Below are 27,063 nucleotides of genomic sequence, written 5' to 3'. Positions count from 1 at the left end.
AATAGCCATTAAAAATAGAACTTTCCAAGATAACAACTTTATATCAATGGAATGAAGGGGTTCAAACGGAACACCCTGTAAAACGTTAAGAACTAGGTTTAAACTCCATGGCGGAGCAACAGTTTTAAACACAGGCTTGATCCTAGCTAAAGCCTGACAAAATGCCTGGACGTCTGGATTTTCTGACAGACGCTTGTGTAACAAGATGGACAGAGCTGAGATCTGTCCCTTTAATGAGCTAGCCGATAAACCCTTTTCTAAACCTTCTTGTAGAAAGGACAATATCCTAGGAATCCTAACCTTACTCCAGGAGTAATCTTTGGATTCACACCAGTATAGGTATTTACGCCATATTTTATGGTAAATCTTTCTGGTAACAGGCTTCCTAGCCTGTATCAGGGTATCAATAACCGACTCAGAAAAACCACGTTTTGATAAAATCAAGCGTTCAATTTCCAAGCAGTCAGCTTCAGAGAATTTAGATTTTGATGTTTGAATGGACCCTGTATCAGAAGGTCCTGTCTTAGAGGTAGAGACCAAGGCGGACAGGATGACATGTCCACTAGATCTGCATACCAAGTCCTGCGTGGCCATGCAGGTGCTATTAGAATCACTGATGCTCTCTCCTGTTTGATTTTGGCAATCAATCGAGGAAGCAGCGGGAAGGGTGGAAACACATAAGCCATCCTGAAGTTCCAAGGTGCTGTCAAAGCATCTATCAGAACCGCTCCCGGATCCCTGGATCTGGATCCGTAGCGAGGAAGTTTGGCGTTCTGGCGAGACGCCATGAGATCTATCTCTGGTTTGCCCCAACGTCGAAGTATTTGGGCAAAGACCTCCGGATGAAGTTCCCACTCCCCCGGATGAAAAGTCTGGCGACTCAAGAAGTCCGCCTCCCAGTTCTCCACTCCCGGGATGTGGATTGCTGACAGGTGGCAAGAGTGAGACTCTGCCCAGCGAAATATCCTTGATACTTCCATCATTGCTAGGGAGCTTCTTGTCCCTCCCTGATGGTTGATGTAAGCTACAGTCGTGATGTTGTCCGACTGAAACCTGATGAACCCCCGAGTTTTTAACTGGGGCCAAGCTAGAAGGGCATTGAGAACTGCTCTCAATTCCAGAATGTTTATTGGCAGGAGACTTTCCTCCTGACTCCATTGTCCCTGAGCCTTCAGAGAATTCCAGACAGCGCCCCAACCTAGTAGGCTGGCGTCTGTTGTTACAATTGTCCAGTCCGGCCTGCTGAATGGCATCCCCCTGGACAGATGTGGCCGAGAAAGCCACCATAGAAGAGAGTTTCTGGTCTCTTGATCCAGATTCAGAGTGGGGGACAAATCTGAGTAATCCCCATTCCACTGACTCAGCATGCACAATTGCAGCGGTCTGAGATGTAGGCGTGCAAAGGGTACTATGTCCATTGCTGCTACCATTAAGCCGATCACCTCCATGCATTGAGCTACTGACGGGAGTTGAATGGAATGAAGGACACGGCATGCATTTAGAAGCTTTGTTAATCTGTCTTCTGTCAGATAAATCTTCATTTCTACAGAATCTATAAGAGTCCCCAAGAATGGAACTCTTGTGAGAGGAAAGAGAGAACTCTTCTTTTCGTTCACTTTCCATCCATGCGACCTTAGAAATGCCAGAACTAACTCTGTATGAGACTTGGCAGTTTGAAAGCTTGAAGCTTGTATCAGAATGTCGTCTAGGTACGGAGCTACCGAAATTCCTCGCGGTCTTAGTACCGCCAGAAGGGCACCCAGAACCTTTGTGAAGATTCTTGGAGCCGTAGCCAATCCGAATGGAAGGGCTACAAACTGGTAATGCCTGTTTAAGAAGGCAAACCTTAGATACCGGTAATGATCTTTGTGAATCGGTATGTGAAGGTAAGCATCCTTTAAATCCACTGTGGTCATGTACTGACCCTTTTGGATCATGGGTAAAATTGTCCGAATAGTTTCCATTTTGAACGATGGAACTCTTAGGAATTTGTTTAGGATCTTTAAATCCAAGATTGGCCTGAAAGTTCCCTCTTTTTTGGGAACCACAAACAGGTTTGAGTAAAACCCTTGTCCTTGTTCCGACCGCGGAACCGGATGGATCACTCCCATTAATAATAGATCTTGTACACAGCGTAGAAACGCGTCTTTCTTTATTTGGTTTGTTGACAACCTTGACAGATGAAATCTCCCTCTTGGGGGAGAGAACTTGAAGTCTAGAAGGTATCCCTGAGATATAATCTCTAGCGCCCAGGGATCCTGGACATCTCTTGCCCAGGCCTGGGCGAAGAGAGAGAGTCTGCCCCCCACTAGATCCGGTCCCGGATCGGGGGCCCTCGGTTCATGCTGTCTTAGGGGCAGCAGCAGGTTTCCTGGCCTGCTTGCCCTTATTCCAGGACTGGTTAGGTTTCCAGCCTTGTCTGTAACGAGCAACAGCTCCTTCCTGTTTTGGTGCAGTGGAAGTTGATGCTGTTCCTGTTTTGAAATTCCGAAAGGGACGAAAATTAGACTGTCTAGCCTTAGCTTTGGCTTTGTCTTGAGGTAGAGCGTGGCCCTTACCTCCTGTAATGTCAGCAATAATTTCTTTCAAACCGGGCCCAAATAAAGTTTGCCCCTTGAAAGGTATATTAAGTAATTTGGACTTAGAAGTTACATCAGCCGACCAGGATTTTAGCCACAGCGCCCTACGTGCCTGAATGGCGAATCCTGAATTCTTAGCCGTAAGTTTGGTTAAATGTACTACGGCCTCCGAAATGAATGAATTAGCTAGTTTAAGGACTCTAAGCCTGTCCGTAATGTCGTCCAGCGTAGCTGAACTAAGGTTCTCTTCCAGAGACTCAATCCAAAATGCTGCCGCAGCCGTAATCGGCGCGATGCATGCAAGGGGTTGCAATATAAAACCTTGTTGAACAAACATTTTCTTAAGGTAACCCTCTAATTTTTTATCCATAGGATCTGAAAAAGCACAGCTATCCTCCACCGGGATAGTGGTGCGCTTAGCTAAAGTAGAGACTGCTCCCTCCACCTTAGGGACCGTTTGCCATAAGTCCCGTGTGGTGGCGTCTATTGGAAACATCTTTCTAAATATTGGAGGGGGTGAGAACGGCACACCGGGTCTATCCCACTCCTTAGTAACAATTTCAGTTAATCTCTTAGGTATAGGAAAAACGTCAGTACTCGCCGGTACCGCAAAGTATTTATCCAACCTACACATTTTCTCTGGTATTGCAACAGTGTTACAATCGTTAAGAGCCGCTAAGACCTCCCCTAGTAATACACGGAGGTTTTCCAATTTAAATTTAAAATTTGAAATATCTGAATCCAATCTGCTTGGATCAGAACCGTCACCTACAGAATGAAGCTCTCCGTCCTCATGCTCTGCAAGCTGTGACGCAGTATCAGACATGGCCCTAGAATTATCAGCGCACTCTGTTCTCACCCCAGAGTGATCACGCTTGCCTCTTAGTTCTGGTAATTTAGCCAAAACTTCAGTCATAACAGTAGCCATATCTTGTAATGTTATCTGTAATGGCTGCCCAGATGTACTAGGCGCCATAATATCACGCACCTCCCGGGCGGGAGATGCAGGTACTGACACGTGAGGCGAGTTAGTCGGCATAACTCTCCCCTCGCTGTTTGGTGAAATTTGTTCAATTTGTACGGATTGACTTTTATTTAAAGTAGCATCAATACAGTTAGTACATAAATTTCTATTGGGCTCCACCTTGGCATTGGAACAAATGACACAGGTATCTTCCTCTGAATCAGACATGTTTAACACACTAGCAATAAACATGCAACTCGGTTACAATCTTATTTAACAAAAACGTACTGTGCCTCAAGAAGCACTAAACGATTAAATGACAGTTGAAATAATGAACTGAAAAACAGTTAAAGCATCACTCTTTAAAAACAACACAACTTTTTAGCAAAGGTTTGTTCCCATTAGTAAAATAACACTAAATAAATTTTAAACATAAAAATTACAGTAACGTTTTAAATCACAGTCACTATATAAGTCTCACAGCTCTGCTGAGAGAATCTACCTCCCTTCAAAGAAGTTTGAAGACCCCTGAGTTCTGTTAGAGATGAACCGGATCATGCAGAAAATACAAGAGTAACTGACTGGAAATTTTTGATGCGTAGCAAAGAGCGCCAAAAACGGCCCCTCCCTCTCACACACAGCAGTGAGAGAGAAACGAAACTGTCATAATTAAAACAAGCAAACTGCCAAGTGGAAAAATAATGCCCAAATATTTATTCACTCAGTACCTCATTAATGCAAACGATTCTACATTCCAGCAAAAACGTTTAACATGAAAAATACCTATTAAAAGGTTTAATGTACTTTTACAGAGTAATTCCGGTGAAATACCATCCCCAGAATACTAAAGTGTAGAGTATACATACATGTTCATTATAACGGTATGGCAGGATTTTCTCATCAATTCCATTCAGAAAATAAAAACTGCTACATACCTCAATGCAGATTCAACTGCCCGCTGTCCCCTGATCTGAAGTTTTTACCTCCCTCAGATGGCCGAGAAACAGCAATATGATCTTAACTACTCCGGTTAAAATCATAAGAAAAACTCTGGTAGATTCTTCTTCAAACTCTGCCAGAGAGGTAATAACACGCTCCGGTGCTATTGTAAAATAACAAACTTTTGATTGAAGTTTTAAAAACTAAGTATAATCACCATAGTCCTCTCACACCTCCTATCTAGTCTTTGGGTGCAAGAGAATGACTGGAGGTGACGTAGAGGGGAGGAGCTATATAGCAACTCTGCTGGGTGAATCCTCTTGCACTTCCTGTAGGGGAGCAGATAATATCCCAGAAGTAATGATGACCCGTGGACTGATCACACATAACAGAAGAAAATCCCATTAAAAACAAGGTCACTTTAATTCATCAAAATTGACATTTCACTAATTTTCTTCAAATACTTACCTTTTAATCTTCACAGCCGCCCCAGCGATTCCCCCGGCTGTCGGAAGCCTCTTCATACTTCAGAAATTACGAATCCAGCTTCCTCTAATCATGGCTTTCCCCCCGGGGGGGAATCTTGGCCTGAGGCAACGCCGTTATTGGAGGAAGCTGGATTCATCATTTTGAACCTGTGAAGATGGCTTGCGACGGGCGGAGGAAGCACTGCAGTGGCAGTCAGGATTAAAAGGTAAGTATTTTAAGAAAACTAGTGAAAGTGCCCTTGTTTTTAATAGGATTATTAAAAACCAGGCCTCGATTCATCTAAATTGACCTTCATTTTAAAGAATTGAGGGGGGGAAACAATTCTTTTTTATGTATGTGTATATATATATATATATATATATATATATACACCCCAAGTGAATGTAATGTAAGAAGGCAGCAAAAACATATTGATTACCAACCCTTTTTACGGAACTGAAAGGGAAAATTAAGTGGCACAGATAGCTGATTTTATTCTTTTCTGTATAATCACAGGGGGAAACCCATGGGACAGTGATACAATTGTGCTAGATTTACAACAAGCAAATGTTAAATTGGATCTGACTGTGTTTTATGCTATCTGTAAAAAGGCAGTAAAACCTATTGACCAAAAAGCCAAGATTTCAGTTTTATGCTTTCATCTCCCTCTTTACAATTACAGGGAGGAATCCATGGGAAAGTGACAGAAACTGCCTTGGATTTATAATAAGTGAATGTCAGTTGGATCTAGCTGCAGTTCCTTGTTATGCACTTATGCTATCTTTGAATAACTGAAGGTCTTATCTGGAACATGTGTCTGTATTTCCTTCTTCCTCTTCTTCATATGTTGGTGAACAAAATTATTTAACCCCTTAATGACCGGACCATTTTTCAAATTTCTTACCCTTAATGACAATGGCTATTTTTACATTTCTGCAGTGTTTGCGTTTAGCTGTAATTTTCCTCTTACTCGTTTACTGTACCCATACATATTATATACCGTTTTTCTCGCCATTAAATGGACTTTCTAAAGATACCATTATTTTCATCATATCTTATAATTTACTAAAAAAAATGATAAAATATGAGGAAAAAATGGAAAAAAACACACTTTTTCTAACTTTGACCCCCAAAATCTGTTACACATCTACAACCATCAAAAAACACTGATGCTAAATAGTTTATAAATTTTGTCCTGAGTTTAGAAATACCCAATGTTTGCACGTTCTTTGCTTTTTTTGCAATTTATGGGGCAATAAATACAAGTAGCACTTTGCTATTTCCAAACCACTTTTTTTCAAAATTAGCGCTAGTTACTTTGGAACCCTGATATCTGTCAGGAATACCTGAATATCCCTTGACATGTATATATTTTGTTTTAGAAGACATCCCAAAGTATTGATCTAGGCCCATTTTGGTATATTTCATGCCACCATTTCACCGCCAAATGCGATAAAAAAAAAAAAAAAGTTCACTTTTTCACAAATTTTGTCACAAACTTTAGGTTTCCCACTGAAATTATTTATAAACAGCTTCTGCAATTATGGCACAAATGGTTGTAAATTCTTCTCTGGGATCCCCTTTTTCAGAAATAACAGACTTATATGGCTTTGTGGTTGCTTTTTGGTAATTAGAAGGTCGCTAAATGCCGCTGCGCACCACACGTGTTTTATGTCCAGGAGTGAAGGGGTTAATTAGGGAGCTTGTAGGGAGCTTGTAGTGTTAATTTTAGCTTTAGTGTAGTGTAGTAGAAAACCCCAAGTATTGATCTAGGCCCATTTTGGTATATTTTATGCCACCATTTCACCGCCAAATGCGAGCAAATAAAAAAAAAACTTTACATTTTTCACAATTTTAGGTTTCTCACTGAAATTATTTACAAACAGCTTGTGTTATTATGGCAGAAATTGTTGTAAAAGCTTCTCTGGGATCCCCTTTGTTCAGAAATAGCAGACTTATATGGCTTTGGTGTTGCTTTTTGGTAATTAGAAGGCCGCTAAATGCTGCTGCGCACCACACGTGAATTATGCCCAGCAGTGAAGGGGTTAAATTAGGTAGCTTGTAAGGAGCTTGCAGGGTTAATTTTAGAGATCAGCCTCCCACCTGACACATCCCACCCCCTGATCCCTCCCAAACAGCTCTCTTCCCTCCCCCACCCCACAATTGTTCCCGCCATCTTAAGTACTGGCAGAAAGTCTGCCAGTACTAAATAAAAGAGTTTTTTTTTTTTTTAAATAAAAATAATAAAATATTTTAGTTGTGATGAACCCCTTTCTTAGCACAAACCTCCCTGATCCCCCCCTCCAGCTCTCTAACCCTCTCCCCTACCTAATTACCGCCATCTTGGGTACTGGCAGCTGTCTGCCAGTACCCAGTTTGGCCCCACAAACCAAAGTATTTTAATTTTATTTTTAACTTTTATTTTTATTTTTAATTATTTCTGTAGTGTAGCAGCTTCCCCACAATACCCCCTCCCCCTCCCCCTCCCAGATCCTTTTATATGGAAAAAAAATTTTTTTAATTTTTTTTTCACCCTTCCTAACTTCATTGGTGTCAGTGTGGCTAATGCGCGCACACGCTCCCTCCTCCCACCCGGTCAAACGGCACCATCGCTACCAGTGCAGAGAGGGCCACAGAGTGGCTCTCTCTGCATCGGAAGCTTGTAAAGGGGTATTGCAGGATGCCTCCATATCGAGGCATCACTGCAATACCCTCAGAGCTGCTGGAAGTGGTTGTGATCACTTCCAGCACTCTGTTAGACAACTGACGTACCAGGTACGTCCATTGTCATTAACTGCTTGTTAATGCATGACGTACCTGGTACGTCAGTTGTCATTAAGGGGTTAAAAGGCTTTAAAGGGACAGTCTAGTATAAATTAAACTTTTTCATTATTCAGATAGGACATGTAATTTTAATCAACTTTTCAATTTACTTTTATCATCAAATTTGCTTTTTTCTCTTGGTATTCTTAGTTTAAACTAAACATAGGTAGGCTCATATGCTAATTTCTAAGCCTTTGAGGGCTGCCTCTTATCACATGCTTTTTAAATCTCTTTTCAACACAAAGAGACAGAAAGTACACGTGGGCCATATAGATAACACTGTGTTCAGGCACAGGCGGTTATTTAAGATCTAGCACAAAACAATGCTAAATTTAAGACAATAGATAATAAACAGTCACAGTCATGTGATCAGGGGGCTGGAAGAAGGTTCCGAGATACAAGGTAATCACAGAGGTAAAAAGTATATTAATATAACTGTTGGTTATGCAAAACTGGGGAATGGATAATAAAGGGATTATCTTTTAAAACAATAACAATTCTACGGTAGACTGTCCCTTTAAGTCCAGCCACTTGTAATATCTTGCATAGACTTTGTTTTTCTGTACAGAGGTAGTGGAGTTTCTGTGAAATTCTCAAAGGAAGGAATGTGGCATGGAACAAGATCCTCATTATGAGTTTACATAAGTCTAGATATACACTAGATATAATATGGCTATATTGTCTTGATCAAAATTTGTTGTTCTATTAGAAAATAAGGTACTCTCCTATACTGCACTAGGGGCTACAGGGTTTGTTTGTTTTTTCTCTTTACAGAATATTGAATGGATACATATGAATAGTACAATGGTAAAAATAAGAATAAATCACCAAAGATGACTACTAAAAGCCGCACACAGCATAAGAAGAATAAATCTATTTTATACTTAATGGAGGTGCCACTACCAGCAGACCCAGTAAGCTGGTTATTTAACAAGATCCCCACAAAACTTCCCACCCATAAGCGAAAACTTATATGTATAGCTAGCAAAAGCTTAAAAGCCCTAATAACACTCTATTGGAAAACAACAATGTCACAAATACCTCATGATTTAGCTGCTAAGGGGTTAATTCTCATTAGCCTGTGAGCTGAAAAAGATTTGTTTTTCAAGAAGAATTGTGTCCTGTGTTTGTTTGTGTTTTCTTTGAAGGAGCCTCATAAATACTCTGTAGTATACACAGAAGAGATCTTTATGGCTCAAACTGTCAGCAGAGGGCATAACACAAAACAATGCCTCATCACAGAAACTGATAAGGTCAATAAAGGGACATGGGTATAATGTATATATGTGTTTAAAACTGTTATGACATTAGATGAAGGTAAATATGACAACCCTGTCATACTTGGTATCAAATTGATTCTCCCAATGAAACTAAGAGATTGCCTTCCTGCTATATGAAAATAGATTTACCTAGCAGAAATTATAATATGTTCTATAATTTCAGGCAAAGACTTAGAGTTTATTGAAGGTCATAAAAGATAGGGGGTTTCTTAGCTCCTGCAAGGAGGGTGGGGTCAGGCAACTTGATCTCTGGAAAAACATGTATAAGAATCCTGTGTTATAGCAATTAAATTGTCATTCTTACAAGGGAAGCTGTTCTACAGAGTAAGGACCCATTGCTTCGTGCCATCTCCCTGGGACACAGATTCCAATAAGACTAGTAAAGTATTAAATCAGTTTCTTCTCCTTTTTTATTTTAAAAACTGTTTACTTGTGTGTAATTTTACTTGTAACAACGTTTTATTAATAATGCATTGTGCATAATAATTTTTGGCATAATAAATAATTCATTTATTAAGCTTTGGCCTTTGTCTAATATTTGAACCACGTTACTGAACGGACTGGAGTATTAGAACTGTATATTTTAGGTTATTTTCTGCTAAATTGTAATCTGAGAGTTAATGTGTAAGTCTGGGTTTTTCCTTAGGATTTTCCCTTTAATAAATCATAAGTGGTTACAGCATAGTTAGTTTAGTGTGGGTGGCATTAAAGGGGAGTTTTGGGCATTTCTTTTAAGTCTAGTACAGACTAGAGAGTGTTGTTAACCCTTGCACCCACTGTACTAAATCACAAGCTTGCCTGGTGTGGCTAGATTGTGACATATTAGTGACAGTAGAAGGGGTCTGATAACCCTTTTTGTGCCAAAACAAGTGACTGGCACAGGGTTGTTAACCTTGGTCGTCACAAGCAACTACCCCCACAATGACCCAATGGAGACAACATTTTTTAAGATCCTCACTTTGGAAGAATATGGTTACCTAAAAATCAGAAATATCTTGACATATTCGATAATGAAAGACGCCTGGGATAGATACATTACAATTACGTTTAATGACAGGGGGACGACGTCTCTAACTCAAATCACTTAGCTCATGTGTCAGCAGCTTTTTAGTGTACCATATATGTCGTGGTAAAAATAAATGTCATATAATACTATATGCTTCAGTTTGATAGAATATACTTTGAAATGTCTACTCATGTCTTTAGCGTTTTTGTTTTCTTTTTTGTCACTGTTTAAAACAAATATGATCAGTTTGATTATTGTAATATCTGATAAAAACTCAATAAAGTAATACACCTCAAAATCACACAAATTTAGAAATATTGGCACAAATGAATGCCTTGTTTTCTCCCAAATTTGATCTTATACAGAATAGCATTGCTACCCTTTCAAGTGAGGTTAAAATGGAAAGTCAAGTCCAAAATAAACTTTCATGATTCAAATCGGGCATGTAATTTTAAACAACTTTCAAATTTACTTTTATCAAAACTTTTGCTTTGTCCTCTTGGTATTCTTAGTTGAAAGCTAAACCTAGGAGGCTCATATGCTAATTTCTTAGACCTTGAAGATCGCCTCTAATCTGAAAGCATTTTGACCACTAGAGGGCGTTAGTTCATGTGTAATATAGCTAACATTAAGCTCTTGCATGTGAAGTTACCCTGGAGTTAGCACTGATTGGCTAAAATGCAAGTCTGTCAAAAGAACAGAAATAAGGGGGCAGTCTGCAGAGGCTTAGATATAAGGTAATCGCAGAGGTAAAAAGTGTACTATTATAATCGTGTTGGTTATGCAAAATTGGGGAATGGGTAATAAAGGGAATATCTATCTTTTTAAACAAAAAAAATTCTGGTGTTGACTGTCCCTTTAAACAATATACTAACAGGTTAACACAAGTTGAACAGAGAGTTTCTTAATTGGAAGACAAAATCACTCAAACTTTAAAAAAGCAAGTAGATAGTATTAAAGCTAAAATGGAAGATATGGAAAACAGGGCTAGACGAAATAACCTGAGAATCATAGGTCTCCCAGAAGATATATTAGACAAGGACTTACAAAGTTTTGTGGAGAAAGATTTGCTTACCCCATTAGGTTTAAATGAGATTAAAGGGACCCTGAACCCAAATTTTTCTTTCGTGATTCAGATAGAGCATGCAATGTTAAGCAACTTTCTAATTTACTCCTATTATCAAATTTTCTTAATTCTCTTGGTATCTTTATTTGAAATGCAAGAATGCAAGTTTAGATGCCGGCCCATTTTTGGTGAATAACCTGGGTAATTCTTGCTGATTGGTGGATACATTCATCCACCAATAAAAAGTGCTGTCCAGGGTACTGAACCAAAAAAGAAGCTTAGATGCCTTATTTTTCAAATAAAGATAGCAAGTGAACAAAGAAAAATTGATAATAGGAGTAAATTAGAAAGTTGCTTAAAATTGCATGCTCTATCTGAATCACGAAAGACAAAATTTGGGTTCAGTGTCCCTTTAACTTCCTGCCGATAATAGAAAGAATTACATAGAGTAGGGGAAAGGAGGAGGTTAAGTGGAGGGATATATTCTAATAGTCATTTTAAATTTTTTTTTTAATTTTCAGGATAAAATTCAAATTATGAGAGCTTAAAGAGCTCTGCAGATTTTAAGGGTAAAAAAATTATATTATTCATTGATTTCTCTGTTGAAACTTCAAATAAGCGGAAGGTCATGGCCCCGATCTGTACACAAACTAGGGTTAAAAGCTAGATTAGTATATGCGGCCAAACTGCATGCACTGTCACAAGGTGATAGATTTCTTTTTAAGGAATCAGAGGCCAGAGAATAGTTAGGATCTAATAACCGTATTTAGATTATAAGTAATGATGAGTAGAGCTGTCAGTTTTATGTTTTTCTATTTACTATTTTCTTTTAATTAATTGTTTCAAAAATGAACACGGTTGTTGATTAAATATGAATGTATAAGTTTGTACATTTTATGGAGGTCACAGATGGATTAAAGGCATATAATTTTTTCTTCTTCGTTCCCCCTCTAATTAAATGGTTTTAAAAATTATTCTGTGGAATATAGGCGGTGTCACTTCACCAATTATAAAAAAAAGGCAATTTTAAAATATGCTAAGGCGATGGGGGCCCAGATTTTATTTCTTCAGGAGACACATTTACAAACACATGAAGTTTTACAACGTAAAACTAGCTGAGTTAGAGAGATTATATACATTCCATGTGAAAGACGGAAAAAATGTCTAGCAATTTTATTTATCAAATCTTTATAGTACAATATCAAGAACTGTATAATAGATAACAATTAAATATATATTATATGGCGATTTACCACCTGGGTGCAGCTTCTTTTTCGCTCAGTAATGCTTTTCACAGAGTAGAACTTTCCTGTAGCATATCAGTCTGATGTTGCCTATTACAGTCAGTCCAGCACCGAAATACCAGGCAATTCCTCTCTGAACAAGAAACACAGCAACCCAAGACGGGTGTTTCAGCCTTTTTTTATTTGATCGAATTTGGCGGTCAAATGGCAGCATTAAATATACTAAAATGGGCCTAGATCAGTGATGGCGGACCTTGGCACTCCAGATGTTTCAGAACTATATTTCCCATGATGCTTTACTGGTCTTCAGAGTGCCAAAACATCATGGGAAATGTATTTCTGAAACTTCAGGCCATCACTGGCCTAGATCAATACTTCGGGTCGTCTACTAAAAATATATAGTAGGCTCTATTTTTGTTTAAATTTAGTGATGGCAAAAATGGTAAAAATGCTCTGGTCGGGGACTTCCGGTGGGCGGGACGATCGGGTAGCAGCAGCGGTAAAGAGCTCCGCACATCTCCAGCTCTAATTGTTGTCTCCGCTGCTGATGCTCCATTCCCCGTGACTCTTCTTCTTGCCAGGCCGAGTGTTGGTGCCTTGGCTGATACTTTGCACGCAGGACCTGTCATCCGGTCCTGGTCCCCAGGGGCAAATCTACAAAAAAAGAAAAGAGCGCGAACGGACGCCATTACTGCGGCGGATACGGAGCTGCCTACTCCTCGCTTAGCTACCCTGGTAACCCGGTCTCTTGTGGTGCTGCAGAGACTCCTCTTCTCCAGACAGTGTTAGACCATCCTGCATCGGATACAGATAAGTGCTGCAGGCGGAGGTGAACCGCTCCAGGGCTCAGAACTTTGCTCCCAGGTTTTGCAGGCCTCAGGGCCAGAGGATAATTGAGAGTAAGCATAAAACACACTGCAGGCTCCCCTGCTTCTGACACAAACTACTGAGGGCAGGCAAACAATTGTGACCCAAAGGGATGGGACTGAATTTTAAGCCACTAATATTAACCTCCCTAATAACTCTGCCAGCAGTTTTTCTATCTTGGGAGTAAAATACACGCATTACCTGCTTAGAGACTCACCTCATATATACCACTGTGCTGAGGGAGACTTGACAGCCTTGTAGGCCTTTTTTCACTACCATAAAGGAAAAGAGAGAGAGAGAGAGGAATCTGGAGAAATAACAAAGTTTGCATTTGTTCTTTTATTATCTGTAGGTGCACATGGCTGACTTGATTCTACTGTAACCTTACACCCAAGCAAGCATCATACGCCATCTAGTGGTTTAACTTAATATCTCACTTATACAGCAGTGGACAAATATTGCAATCTTGCTATACATCATTGTATTAGACACAAGGTGCCTGGCTCAAACCTGCTTAACCATTTTGTTGATTATAACCCACATACCAGATATGTTGTAGCCCTGCCCTATGTCTTCCGAAAGCTGTTAAATTTGGCAAGTGCAGTGAATAACTTGGACTTTAATCGTATTCCATTTTGTGTGGGCCCTACACCTCACCTTCCTAGACTGAGCTTGTTGAGATTTCCTGTTACATACACAGTCTGTCAGCGTTATATTCTATGAAAGTTGACGACTATTTCCACAGAGTTTCCCAGTCTGGGACCGACAATATGAGTTACAGGTCAAAGACACAAGAAAAGCGGCTGAAACAGGTTGCTGAAACCATCATTCACAGTTCCCAGCAAGAAGGTGAGGGGAATTCATCAAGTGATCATGCTACCTTATTGCTGGAGTTGAAGGCTTTTTTCTTACCTAAGATGGATAACCTGCAGGCAGGAGTGGACACACTCACTACTGAAGTGCGTGCCTTTTCTACTCGCTTGACTACTGCGGAGCAGAGAATCTCTGAAGTAGAGGACAGGCAACAGGAATCTGAAGTGTCATTGAAAAATCTTTTGAAACAAAACCAATACCTACAGGATAAGGTTGAAGACTTAGAAAATCGCAGTAGGCGAAATAATCTGCGCATTGTAGGGGTACCAGAAGCAATTAAAGATAAAGACCTGCTGGACTTCACTGCCTCTATCCTTCCCTCACTACTTGGCATGCCTCAGGATTGCCTGCCCCTCGACATAGAGAGAGCCCACCTCATTGGTCCCGACAGGCATCTGGGAAACTCCAGGGAGAGGCCACGCCAGGTGATTTTCAGGTGCTTAAATTACCAAGACAAGGTCGCAATACTACGGGCTTATAGAAATGCAAAGGAGGTCAAATATGAGGAGCACCGTCTCTTACTTTTTCAAGACTTCTCTGTGGAAGTCACCCGAAGATGCAAAGACTTTGCACCACTCTGCTCCCTCTTTCATGAAAAGGGTCATCAGTTTGCCCTCCTATACCCAGCTAAGCTCAAGCTGCAGACGTCCTCTGGGCCTAAGATTTTCCATTCCCCTGCAGCGGTGCAAGCTTACCTATCATCTGAACGAAGACAGGACAATGGCTGACATGTTCTCTAATGAGAGTTTGTACTTTGTATCTGTAAAATATAGTTCATGTTTCTTTACATGATGTATACTTTTCTTTTTCAGGTGCTATTGTTTTTTATTTCTCCCTTTATTGATATGGGCAAGGGAGATCAAACTCATACTTTAATACCACATGTTGGCATGGGTTTCTCAGCCCAATGCTGCCAGCTGGAACCCCCCTATTTCTCCTGGCTAAACCCATTACATAGAGAACACCCATGGTGCCCTTTCTTGCACACTAGTCTTACTTTAGTTTCTCCCTCTCACTGTTGTCGCCTAATGGTTCTTTGTTGCCTGTGTAGGGCTCCCCCTCTCTGGCTATTAGGCATACTGTTTAACATACTCCAGTTCTTTTTTACTGCCCATTTAGAATTATTATTCTATGTTATAGCTCCTTGGAGCTATTACCACCCTCTGGCGCAGCATCCCAGGTGTTCCATATTTTCCTCAGGGTATACCTTGTTAATGTTTCTTTATCTTGGATATCATGACTCTTACGTTGTATGGTTATTGTTTCATGCTAAACTAGATATGCTGGGGATATTACTGTATTGTTTACATGTGCCTCATTCTTGTCTCTCTTTCAGCTCCTGTCATGGGGGGTCCTGGGATCCTCTGAGCTCGCCCTCCGCAGACCACCTCACCACGATTCCTGACCAGCTCTTACAACTAGCAGTCTATCGCAGTGAGTCACTTTGGGTGCAGTGTGGGTTCTGGGGGCTACTATCCCTTTTTGTTTGCAGGGGTTCACTACACACTACCTTTCTCACTCAAGAAGACAGTAGGGTACACTCTCTTCACAGTCACAAGACATAACTATCTGGAAACTCTCTGCTTATTATTATTATCCTTACACTATTTCTATGGCGGTGCCTGTTAGGGTAGTTTCCTGGAATGTGGGAGGCATTACATCGCCTGCAAAGAGAGGTACTATTTTGCAACACTAAACTCCCTACAAGCTGACGTAGCCTTGCTTCAGGAGACTAGGTTGACAGCAGACGAACACGAAAAGCTAAAGACACGTTGGGTAGGTCAGGCACTGTATTCCCCAACAGAGGGTAGAAAGAGGGGAGTGGCTATTTTGGTGAGAAAGGGTCTTCCAATCTCCTTCTCGCAGGTTGACATTGATCAGAGAGGCAGGTATATTATAGCTCTGTCGCAAATTCACCAACTCACTTATACCATTTGCAACATTTATGGCCCGAACGAGGTTAACCCTAACTTCTGGTCAACCCTACTAGCAAAATTGCTAACCTACAATGCCCCACTGATCATGGGGGGAGATTTCAACCTAGCCCAGGCTGTTCCTTTAGATAGATTTAAAGATCCATCAGTGGTAGGTCCCCTGAGACAATGTGCCCCACATAGTAGAGAGGTAACTCTAATTAGCTCTTTAAAGAGACATTAGACTTGGTAGATGTCTGGAGAACAAAAAATCCAGAGGAGAGAGATTTTACTTGCCTATCAAAAACACATTACACAATGTCAAGGATAGATTATTTCCTTACCTCCTCGGCACTAACACCTCAAGTTCATACCACTACCATAGGACAGATTACAATCTCGGACCATGCCCCTATCACGTTATTGTTGCAACCCACACCCATGACCCCCCCTAGGAAAACTTGGAGGTTCCCCACGTATCTCTATAGCAACATAAACTTCCGTAACCATCTAAAGTCCTCGTGGTCACACTATACATCGGATAATGACACACATAGAGACACCCCTGACTTGTTCTGGCATGCCTCTAAGGCAGTAATGAGGGGCAGTATTACGGCCTTTACGGCCCAATACAACAAAAACAACAAATGAATAGATGGTGACTTTCTTTCGCAGCTCACTGCGGCGTACGACTACCTTTCTGACCCTTCCCCCACACTTCAAAAAAAGTATTACGAGCTTAAGCAGGCCAGGGACACGTTCCTAACCCAACAACATCTCAAGTTTAATATACATAGGCAGGGTAGATATTTTCGCCAGGGTAATAAATCTGGTAAACTGCTGGCCAAGCTGGTCCACTCTTACCGCCCCAAATCTTATATAGCGGCTATAAACTCCCAGTCCAAACTGACTTCAAACAATAAAGACATTATGACGGAATTTGTGAAATACTACACGGAACTATACACTAGTCAGACAATAGATCATGAGGCGAAACTGAGGTTCTGGGGTTCGGTGCAGCTACCCACTATTTCTGAGGAGCAAAAATCGGCCCTCAATGCCCCGATTCATGTGCAGGAAGTTATCAAGGCCATACGGAACAGCAAATTAGGAAAGGCTCCAAGCCCGGACGGGCTGCCCTCTGAGTACTTTAAGCTTTTGAGTGAGGAAGTAGCTCCCACCTTAGCCTCTCTATTTTCAGCATACCTGGAGGGGGCGTCGCGATTGGATAGGCATTTTTCGGAGGCGAACATTTGTTTGATTCCCAAACCTGATAGGGATCACACCCAGGCCTCATCATATCGCCCAATCTCCCTTCTTAATGGGGATTATAAACTCCTGACGAAGATCTTGGCTGACCGTCTAGCGAAGGTCTTGCCGTCGGTTGTACATAAGGATCAGACAGGCTTTGTAAAGGGGAGGTCCTCGATGGTTAATATCCGGAAAGTTCTAGCTATTTCATCACACTATTGGTACAATGCAACATCACAAACCCCTTCCAGTCTGCCAGATGCGTGCCTTCTGGCACTTGACGCAGAAAAGGCATTTGATCGGATAGAGTGGGATCACCTGCACAATTCCCTGGAACAATTCGGAATTTAGGGATGCTTTGCTGATTTCCTTCGTACATTGTATCAGGACCCTATGGCATCCCTCATAGTCAATGGAGAGCTTTCTCCCTCTTTTACACTTCAGAGAGGAACTAGGCAGGGCTGTCCCCTCTCCCCCTGTTGTTTGACCTGGCCATAGAGCCCCTGGCCTCATATATTAGACAACATTGTACAGGTCTTGATGTGCTTGGACATAAATATCATCTCTCGTTATACGCAGACGACCTACTCTTGTTTGTAGGTGACCCCCGGAATAACCTTCAGCCCCTTCTAGATATCATCAAGCAATTTGGGTCCTTTTCGGGGTATAAAATAAATGTAGATAAATCGGAGGTTACCTGGTTGCAGAACCTCGGTGACACCACACTATCAGGTACTGGCCTCAAGGTTACAGGGGGTTCTTTTAAATATCTTGGGATCCTTTTACACATTGATCCCATGAAACTATACCATCTCAATCTTACAGGAGTTATTGCGAATATCAAGCAATTATTGTCAGGCTGGACAAGGCTCCCCTTGTCCCTTTCGGGGAGGGTTCAGCTTTTTAAGATGATTGCCCTTCCCAAGCTCCTCTATCCGCTACAGATGTTACCCCTTCTTTTGACGCGCAAGGATGCTGCTTCTCTCCAGGCCTCATTGGGTCGCTTTATCTGGCAGGGGAAAAAGCATAGGATAAGTAAAAAATACTTATTTATGTCCTCAGGTGGGGGTGGGCTTCGCCTTCCGAACATCACCTGGTATAACTGGTCCACATTGTCCAAGATTGTCTTGGACTGGCTGGTAGGGAATGAATATTTCACCGTCCCTGAGTTAGAGGGCGGTCTTGTTAGGCCTTTGCATTTAGCTTTCCTGCCCCACTCACCTCTCAAATCGCTTCCCCCATCCATACAGTCTCATATACTTTTCAAAGATCCTTTGAGGGCATGGTCCGGGATTTGTAAGCATTGGGGGACACAACACCTAGTGACTAAATATTTGCCGATTCAGGGCAATTTACAGTTCCTCCCTGGTTACACGACTGAAGTGTTTGTTACATGGCACCATCAACACCTCACAAGGCTTCACCAAGTGTTTAATCCACTCACTTTAGATATCACACCCTTTTCTGAGTTACAGAGTTTGTATGATCTCCCGGGGACGCATAGGTTTGCGTATTTTCAATGCAGGCATTATCTTTATAAACTGATCTCAGACAAGTTGTTGATTTCAGAGCCCTCCAATATAGATAAATTGTGTGCTCTGGCTAAACAGGGCTCTTACAAGATATCGCATACTTACGACTTATTACTCAAACACTGTGAAGGACCTGCTATGCAGGGTCTCGTAACCAAATGGACAAACAATAGAGAACTATCGGTGGACTCTGACCTCATTAGAGGGAGCATTGGGAAGGTACATGCTAGTACAATCTCGGCCAATCTAAGGGAGACACATATGAAATTTATTCATCAGTCTTATATTACACCCGGCATCCGCGCTAGATGGGTCCCGGGGGCGGAAAACATTTGTAATAAGTGTAGGTACCCATCCCCAGACTGGATTCACTTGCTGTGGGATTGTCCCAGGTTGAGAGGATTCTGGTTTAAAGTCTCGTATTGGTTGGCAAAAGTAACGAATCAACAGGTGACACTCACGGCACAACATGTGATATTTTTGATACCCAAGGACAGAATTTATAAGTTTGACATTTTCATCACCACTGTCTTAATGCTTGCCAGGATAATCCTTTTAACTGGGTGGGCTAGCAACAGAGTACCTCCATTCAGGCAGCTGCTTGGCAGGGTACACACCCAAATGTTGATTGAGCAGGCAGACACAAAGGGGGACATAGAGAAAAGAGTCAGGAAATTTATCCACAAGTGGGAGGCTTATCTTCTATTTCTATCACCTAGAGTGAGAGACAGTGTTATACACCCATTTAGAAATAGCCTCTTTATCTTAAGTGAGAACCTCCGAGGCAAATGGTGTCTACAGACTGACTAAGTTGTTTTGTTCATGTGTGAATGTCGGACGCCTTGACATTTATACAATCTCTGGATACTGCTGCTAGGTCTTTGGGGGGCGAGTCGGTGGGCCCGGGTAAGTGCTAATGTTATTCTTTGTGAATTGATTGTTACTGTTTTTGATTTTGTTTTGTTTTTTGTTTTGTCTTTTGGTTGTTTAAATGGAAAAAAAAAAAATGAAAATTGTGTGGAAAGTTTGGTTCCCTGCCTCTGCAGGACGAAATCTTCCTTCACTGTATCAGTTACTATGATGGACTTGGTGAATCTTACATGTGCTTTGACATTTCCTATTGTTAACTTGTCATGTATGTGGTGGATCATTTTGTCCTCGCTATTTATAAATAAAGTTATTAAAAAAAAAAATTAAAAAAAATGCTCTTGTCTTTTAGGGAAGTTTTAGTATGAACTGCCCGGTCCTTAAGAGGTTAAAAGTAAGGTTTATGCTAATGGTTATATATATTCACATATACATACACATGGCAAGAGGTAACAGAGAGATATTAATAAAACACAGACCAGTAAAGTATCAAGAGATAAAACAAACAGTTAATAAGACAGAACAGAATATAAAACAAAACACAATATTATCTGAGAATACACAAATAGATAAGGGAGAATGTGACAATCAGCACAAGGTGTTGTGTAACTGGAAGGAATAGGTGCTGGGGAAGGTGGGGTAGATAAGGTAAGAAGGGAGATAGGGAAGGATAATGTATAGGGGAGTATAGAGCACAGAGGCAGTAAATGACATAAGGTGCTATTAGACACAATGTATTGTCTGTACCTGATCACATATAACAGCCAATGACACTAAATACTGAGCATGGGCGGTGTAAAGCTGCACAATATACAGGGCACTACACAACAGGCTGAATGCTGCTGTAAACACAATATAGTAACACATTTGTACATAATAAATTATTAGCAAGAGATCTGCTAAACTAGATTATTCCATCAGTTCAGTAGCCCAGAGAGCTGAGTGTGCCAGGGTGTATATATCTATAGTTACACTCTTATATCAGGGCAGTATACTGACAAAGTGACAGGATCATGTAGTATTATCACTATACACCCTGCAAATCTATGTGTTTAAACCTTACAAAAGGGTTAAATCCACAGGTAAAGTATGATTTAAGAGCCACCGAGAACTGCTGGTCCAAATCGGAAAATGACAGTGACCCAATCAGCAGCGTTAGTCACACAGCCGCGTGAGTGTAAAATAGATTTTATTATGTATATTCTATATAAGGTGATTTTTTGTTAGTAAAAGTATTTTATATTGGTTTGTTTATTTCTTCTCATTAAAGGGACAGTGTACTGTTAAATTGGTTCCCCTCAATCTGATTTCAGTAACTTGTTATACAAAATGCAGAGTATAAAATGTATGTGAAACTGTTCATTTAGGTTTAGTGTTGTATCTCTTTAAAGTTCAGCCTATTTAAATGAGTTGTGATTTCAGAAAGATCGTACCTATTAATCTAATCACATTCTACGCACAGAAATTATTCCTTAACGTATCTCTGTTTGTAAACCAACGCCCAGCCCAATATTTATAGTGAACAATTTAAAATGAAAATGTTAGTACACATTAGTCCTACTAACCTCTAGGAGTATAATATCTTCTGTTGGCCCTTGTTTACATAGCTTTTCAATATCCAATATTTAAGTATTCAATTTTGAGTTCAGGTAGTGGATTCAATAGGCCAAATCAGCAAGTTTTATTTTTTATAGTTTTAAAATGTGTGTGGATACTTTATTCCTCTATATCTCCCTGATATAAATGGTGCATTATATACATTTATACAAACTAATGTTATTGTAATAAAGGGCTTTGTCAGCTGTAAAACACAAAGACCTAAATTCCATTGAGGTGGTAAATTGTGAAAACTAAGTGATAAAAACATTTATTGCCATTAATAGTCTATGGAGAATTTCTATGATACCAGCAGTTTCCAAACTTCACCACCGCAATGAAAACACGACCAAAGTATGATCTGTTGGAACCGTATAGAAACAGCACTTAAATCTCTGCTTAAAGGGACAGTCTACTCCAGAATTGTTATTTTTTTAAAAGATAGATGATCCCTTTATTACCCATTCCCCAGTTTTGCATAACCAACACAGTTATAATAATACAAGTTTTACCTCTGTGATTACCTTGTATCTAAGTTCATGTTAACAACACTCCCTAGTCTGTACTAGACGTAAACGAAATGCCCCAAACTCCCCTTTAATGCCACCGACACTAAACTAACAACCTTATAGCTCCAAAACTCCCACCACTTAAAATGTATTAAAGGGACAGTCAACACCAGAATTTTTGTTGTTTAAAAAGAAAGATAATCCCTTTATTACCCATTCCCCAATTTTGCATAACCAACACAGTTATAATAATACAAGTTTTACCTCTGTAATTATCTTGTATCTAAGCTTCTGCTAACTGCCCCCTTATTTCAGTTCTTTTGACAGACATGCAGTTTAGCCAATCAGTGCACACTCCTAGGTCACTTCACGTGCATGAGCTCAATGTTATCTATATGAAACATGTGAACTAATGCCCTCTAGTGGTCAAAATGTATTCAGATTAGAGGCAGTCTTCAAGGTCTAAGAAATTAGCATATGAACCTCCTAGTTTTAGCTTTCAACTAAGAATACCAAGAGAACAAAGCAAAATTGGTGATAAAAGTAAATTGGGAAGTTGTTAAAAATTGCATGCCCTATTTGAAACATGAAAGTTTTTTTTGGACTTGACTGTCCCTTAAAAGGGAAAATCCTAAGAAAAAAACCCAGATTTACACATTAACTAGCAGAATACAATTTAGCAGAAAATAACCTAAATTATACAGTTCTAATATTCCAGTCTATTCGGTAACGTGGTTCAATTATTAGACAAAGGCCAAACTTAATAAAATAATTATTTATTATGCCAAAAATATTATGCACAATGCATTATTAATAAAAAGTTGGTACAAATAAAATGACGCATTAGCAAACAGTTTTTCAAATAAAAAGAAGAAAATTAAAAACCTTACACTGTACTAGTCTTTGGAATCTGTTACCAGAGAGATGGCATGAAGAACTTGGGTCCTTACTCTGTGTTGTCACAGCCTCCCTTGTAAGAATGACCACTTTCAGTGTTAACACACAAGACCCTTATACCTTTTTTCCATAGATCAGGTTGCCTGACCACCTGTCTTCCATATGTCTAGCTCTATTTACCAGTCCAAGAGGACTCTATTTTTTTCTCATTGCACAGCTGTAGAAATCTCCTCTTATAATTACTTATTGACAGCACTTTCCACTAAACCTTTATGATACATTTAGCTATAGTGTGTCATGACTTCCTGCTACCTATATATATCCATATCTCACTATCTACCATACGCATGACTATATCAATCACCCGAACCCCTCTCTATAGATTTGTGAATATCAATGGTCCCAAAAGATTATATGGGGCACCAGTCAGGCCTTGTAAGAGTAGTATCTCTGGTAGTTAACACCATAAAAGATAGCTAAATGTTGCTTTATCCAATTGTGCTGCATATTTACATACTAATTATTCGCTCATATTACCCAGTATTAAAAGGGACACTAAACCCAATTTTTTTCTTTCATGATTTAGATAAAGCATGCAATTTTAAGCAACTTTCTAATTTACTTCTATTATTCATTTTTCTTTGTTCTCTTGTTATTTTAATTTGAAAAAGAAGGCATCTAAGCTAAGAAACCAGCAAATTTTTGGTTCAGTACCATGGACAGCAGTTGCTTATTGGTGCTGTCCAATCAGCAAGGACAACCTAGGTTGTTCACCAAAAATGGGCCGGCATCTAAACTTACATTCTTGATTTTCAAATAAACATACCAAGAGAATGAAGAAAATTTTATAATAGGAGTAAATTAGAAAGTTGCTTAAAATTGCATGCTCTATCTAAATCACGAATGAAAAAAATTGGGTTCAGTGTCCCTTTAGCTATGTTATATTATCAGTTACTTATCTTTATTAATTATCCAGGTCCAAGAGAGACCACCTCAAAGGCTAGTTTTCCTTCCCTAGAGTGTATGTCTTGTTAGGTCCAAGAGCGACCTCCTATGTCATGGAAGGAAACCACTTAAGCTAATAATACAAAACTGAGGTTCCAGATACCTAACTAGTGTATCTCATTGTGTTGACTATGTTTATTTAATCTCTAGTGCCAACCTGAAACTTGTCATCTTAGTTGTGTTAATGTTCGTATACTTTGTACTTTATCACAACCTCAATAAAAAATAATTTAAAAAAAAATAAAAATACAATGCAATAAACTTACTACGATTTTTAAAAGAGCAATAACATAATTTATGTAAGAACTTACCTGATAAATTCATTTCTTTCATATAAGCAAGAGTCCATGAGCTAGTGACGTATGGGATATACATTCCTACCAGGAGGGGCAAAGTTTCCCAAACCTCAAAATGCCTATAAATACACCCCTCACCACACCCACAATTCAGTTTAACGAATAGCCAAGACGTGGGGTGATAATAAAGGAGCGAAAGCATAAAAAATAAGGAATTGGAATAATTGTGCTTTATACAAAAAAATCATAACCACCACAAAAAGGGTGGGCCTCATGGACTCTTGCTAATATGAAAGAAAAGAATTTATCAGGTAAGTTCTTACATAAATTATGTTTTCTTTCATGTAATTAGCAAGAGTCCATGAGCTAGTGACGTATGGGATAGCAGATACCCAAGATGTGGAACTTCCACGCAAGAGTCACTAGAGAGGGAGGGATAAAATAAAGACAGCCAATTCCGCTGAAAAAGATCCACAACCCAAATAAAAAAAATGAAATAATAAGCAGAAGAATCAAACTGAAACAGCTGCCTGAAGTACTTTTCTACCAAAAACTGCTTCAGAAGAAGAGAAAACATCAAAATGGTAGAATTTAGTAAAAGTATGCAAAGAAGACCAAGTTGCTGCTTTGCAAATCTGATCAACAGAAGCTTCATTCCTAAAAGCCCAGGAAGTAGAAACTGACCTAGTAGAATGAGCCGTAATCCTTTGAGGCGGGGACTTACCCGACTCCACATAAGCATGATGAATTAAAGACTTTAACCAAGATGCCAAAGAAATTGCAGAAGCCTTCTGACCTTTCCTGGAACCAGAAAAGATAACAAATAGACTAGAAGTCTTTCTGAAACCTTTAGTAGCTTCAACATAATATTTCAAAGCTCTAACCACATCCAAAGAATGTAAAGCTCTCTCCAGAGAATTCTTAGGATTAGGACACAATGAAGGGACAACAATTTCTCTATTAATATTGTTAGAATTCAAAACTTTAGGTAAAAATTTAAATGAAGTCTGCAACACCGCATTATCCTGATGAAAAATCAGAAAAGGAGATTCACAAGAAATAGCAGATAACTCAGAAACTCTTCTAGCAGAAGAGATGGCCATAAGGAACAAAACTTTCCAAGAAAGTAATTTAATATCCAGAGAATGCATAGGTTCAAACGGAGGAGCCTGTAAAGCCCTCAGAACCAAATTAAGACTCCAAGGAGGAGAGATTGACTTAATGACAGGCTTGATATGAACCAAAGCCTGTACAAAACAATGAATATCAGGAAGATTAGCAATCTTTCTGTGAAAAAGAACAGAAAGAGCAGAGATTTGTCCTTTCAAGGAACTTGCGGACAAACCCTTATCCAAACCATCCTGAAGAAACTGTAAAATTCTAGGAATTCTAAAAGAATGCCAAGAGAATGTATGAGAAGAACACCAAGAAATGTAAGTCTTCCAGAGTCGGTAATAAATATTCCTAGATACAGATTTACGAGCCTGCAACATAGTATTAATCACTGAGTCAGAGAAACCTCTATGAGTAAGAATCAAGCGTTCAATCTCCATACCTTCAAATTTAATGATTTGAGATCCTGATGGAAAAATGGGCCTTGAGATAGAAGGTCTGGCCTTAACGGAAGTGTCCAAGGTTGGCAACTGGCCATCCGAACGAGATCCACATACCAAAACCTGTGAGGCCATGCTGGAGCCACCAGCAGTACAAACGAACGCTCCATTAGGATTTTGGAAATCACTTTTGGAAGAAGAACTAGAGGTGGAAAGATATAAGCAGGTTGATAATTCCAGGGAAGCGACAACGCATCCACTGCTTCCGCCTGAGGATCCCTGGATCTGGACAGATACCTGGGAAGTTTCTTGTTTAGATGAGAGGCCATCAGATCTATTTCTGGAAGTCCCCAGATTTGAACAGTCTGAAGAAATACCTCTGAGTGAAGAGACCATTCGCCCGGATGTAGCATCTGGCGACTGAGATAATCCGCTTCCCAATTGTCTATACCTGGGATGTGAACCGCAGAGATTAGACAAGAGCTGGATTCCGCCCATACAAGTATCCAAGATACTTCTTTCATAGCCTGAGGACTGTGAGTCCCTCCTTGATGATTGACATACGCCACGGTTGTGACATTGTCTGTCTGAAAACAAATAAACGATTCTCTCTTCAGAAGAGGCCAGAACTGAAGAGCTCTGAAAATCGCACGGAATTCCAAAATGTTGATTGGTAATCTCGCCTCCTGAGATTCCCAAACCCCCTGCGCTGTCAGAGATCCCCATACAGCTCCCCAACCTGAAAGACTCGCATCTGTTGAGATCACAGTCCAGGTTGGACGAATAAAAGAGGCCCCTTGAATTAAACGATGGTGATCCAACCACCAAGTCAGAGAAGATCGAACTTTGGGATTTAAGGATATTAATTGTGATATCTTTGTATAATCCCTGCACCATTGGTTCAGCATACAAAGCTGAAGAGGTCTCATGTGAAAACGAGCAAAAGGGATCGCGTCCGATGCAGCAGTCATGAGACCTAGAATTTCCATGCACAAAGCTACCGAAGGGAACGATTGAGACTGAAGGGATCAACAAGCTGAAACTAATTTCAGACGTCTTTTTTCTGTTAGAGACAAAGTCATGGACACTGAATCTATTTGGAAACCCAAAAAGGTTACCTTTGTCTGAGGAATCAAGGAACTCTTTGGTAAATTGATCCTCCAACCATGTTTTTGAAGAAACAACACAAGTTGATTCGTATGAGATTCTGCAAAATGTAAAGACTGAGCAAGTACCAAGATATCATCCAAATAAGGAAATACCGCAATACCCTGTTCTCTGATTACAGAGAGAAGGGCACCAAGAACCTTTGAAAAGATCCTTGGAGCTGTTGCTAGGCCAAACGGAAGAGCAACAAACTGGTAATGCTTGTCTAGAAAAGAGAATCTCAGGAACTGATAGTGATCTGGATGAATTGGAATATGAAGATATGCATCCTGTAAGTCTATTGTAGACATATAATGCCCTTGCTGAACAAAAGGCAGAATAGTTCTTATAGTCACCATTTTGAATGTTGGTATTCTTACATAACGATT

At 40.0% G+C, this 27,063-nt stretch overlaps 1 protein-coding gene across 1 annotated transcript in view; it reads right to left on the bottom strand.

The window, feature by feature from the left end:
- The window catches only part of LOC128659973 (zinc finger protein 585A-like), a 157,381-nt gene that overhangs the window by 96,301 nt on the left and 34,017 nt on the right, over nt 1-27,063 (bottom strand). The window contains exons 3-4 of the mRNA XM_053713567.1: nt 25,481-25,494; nt 20,435-20,445 (exon numbers count right to left, since the gene is read on the bottom strand). Coding sequence (XP_053569542.1) covers nt 20,435-20,445; nt 25,481-25,494 — 25 coding nt within the window. The remainder of the gene's footprint in view (nt 1-20,434; nt 20,446-25,480; nt 25,495-27,063) is intronic.

The sequence above is a fragment of the Bombina bombina genome, chromosome 5, assembly GCF_027579735.1.
Source record: "Bombina bombina isolate aBomBom1 chromosome 5, aBomBom1.pri, whole genome shotgun sequence".
Classification (NCBI taxonomy): Eukaryota; Metazoa; Chordata; class Amphibia; order Anura; family Bombinatoridae; genus Bombina; species Bombina bombina.
The sequence above is the reverse complement of the archived record's forward strand: the minus strand, read 5'-3'. Positions and strand labels throughout refer to the sequence as shown.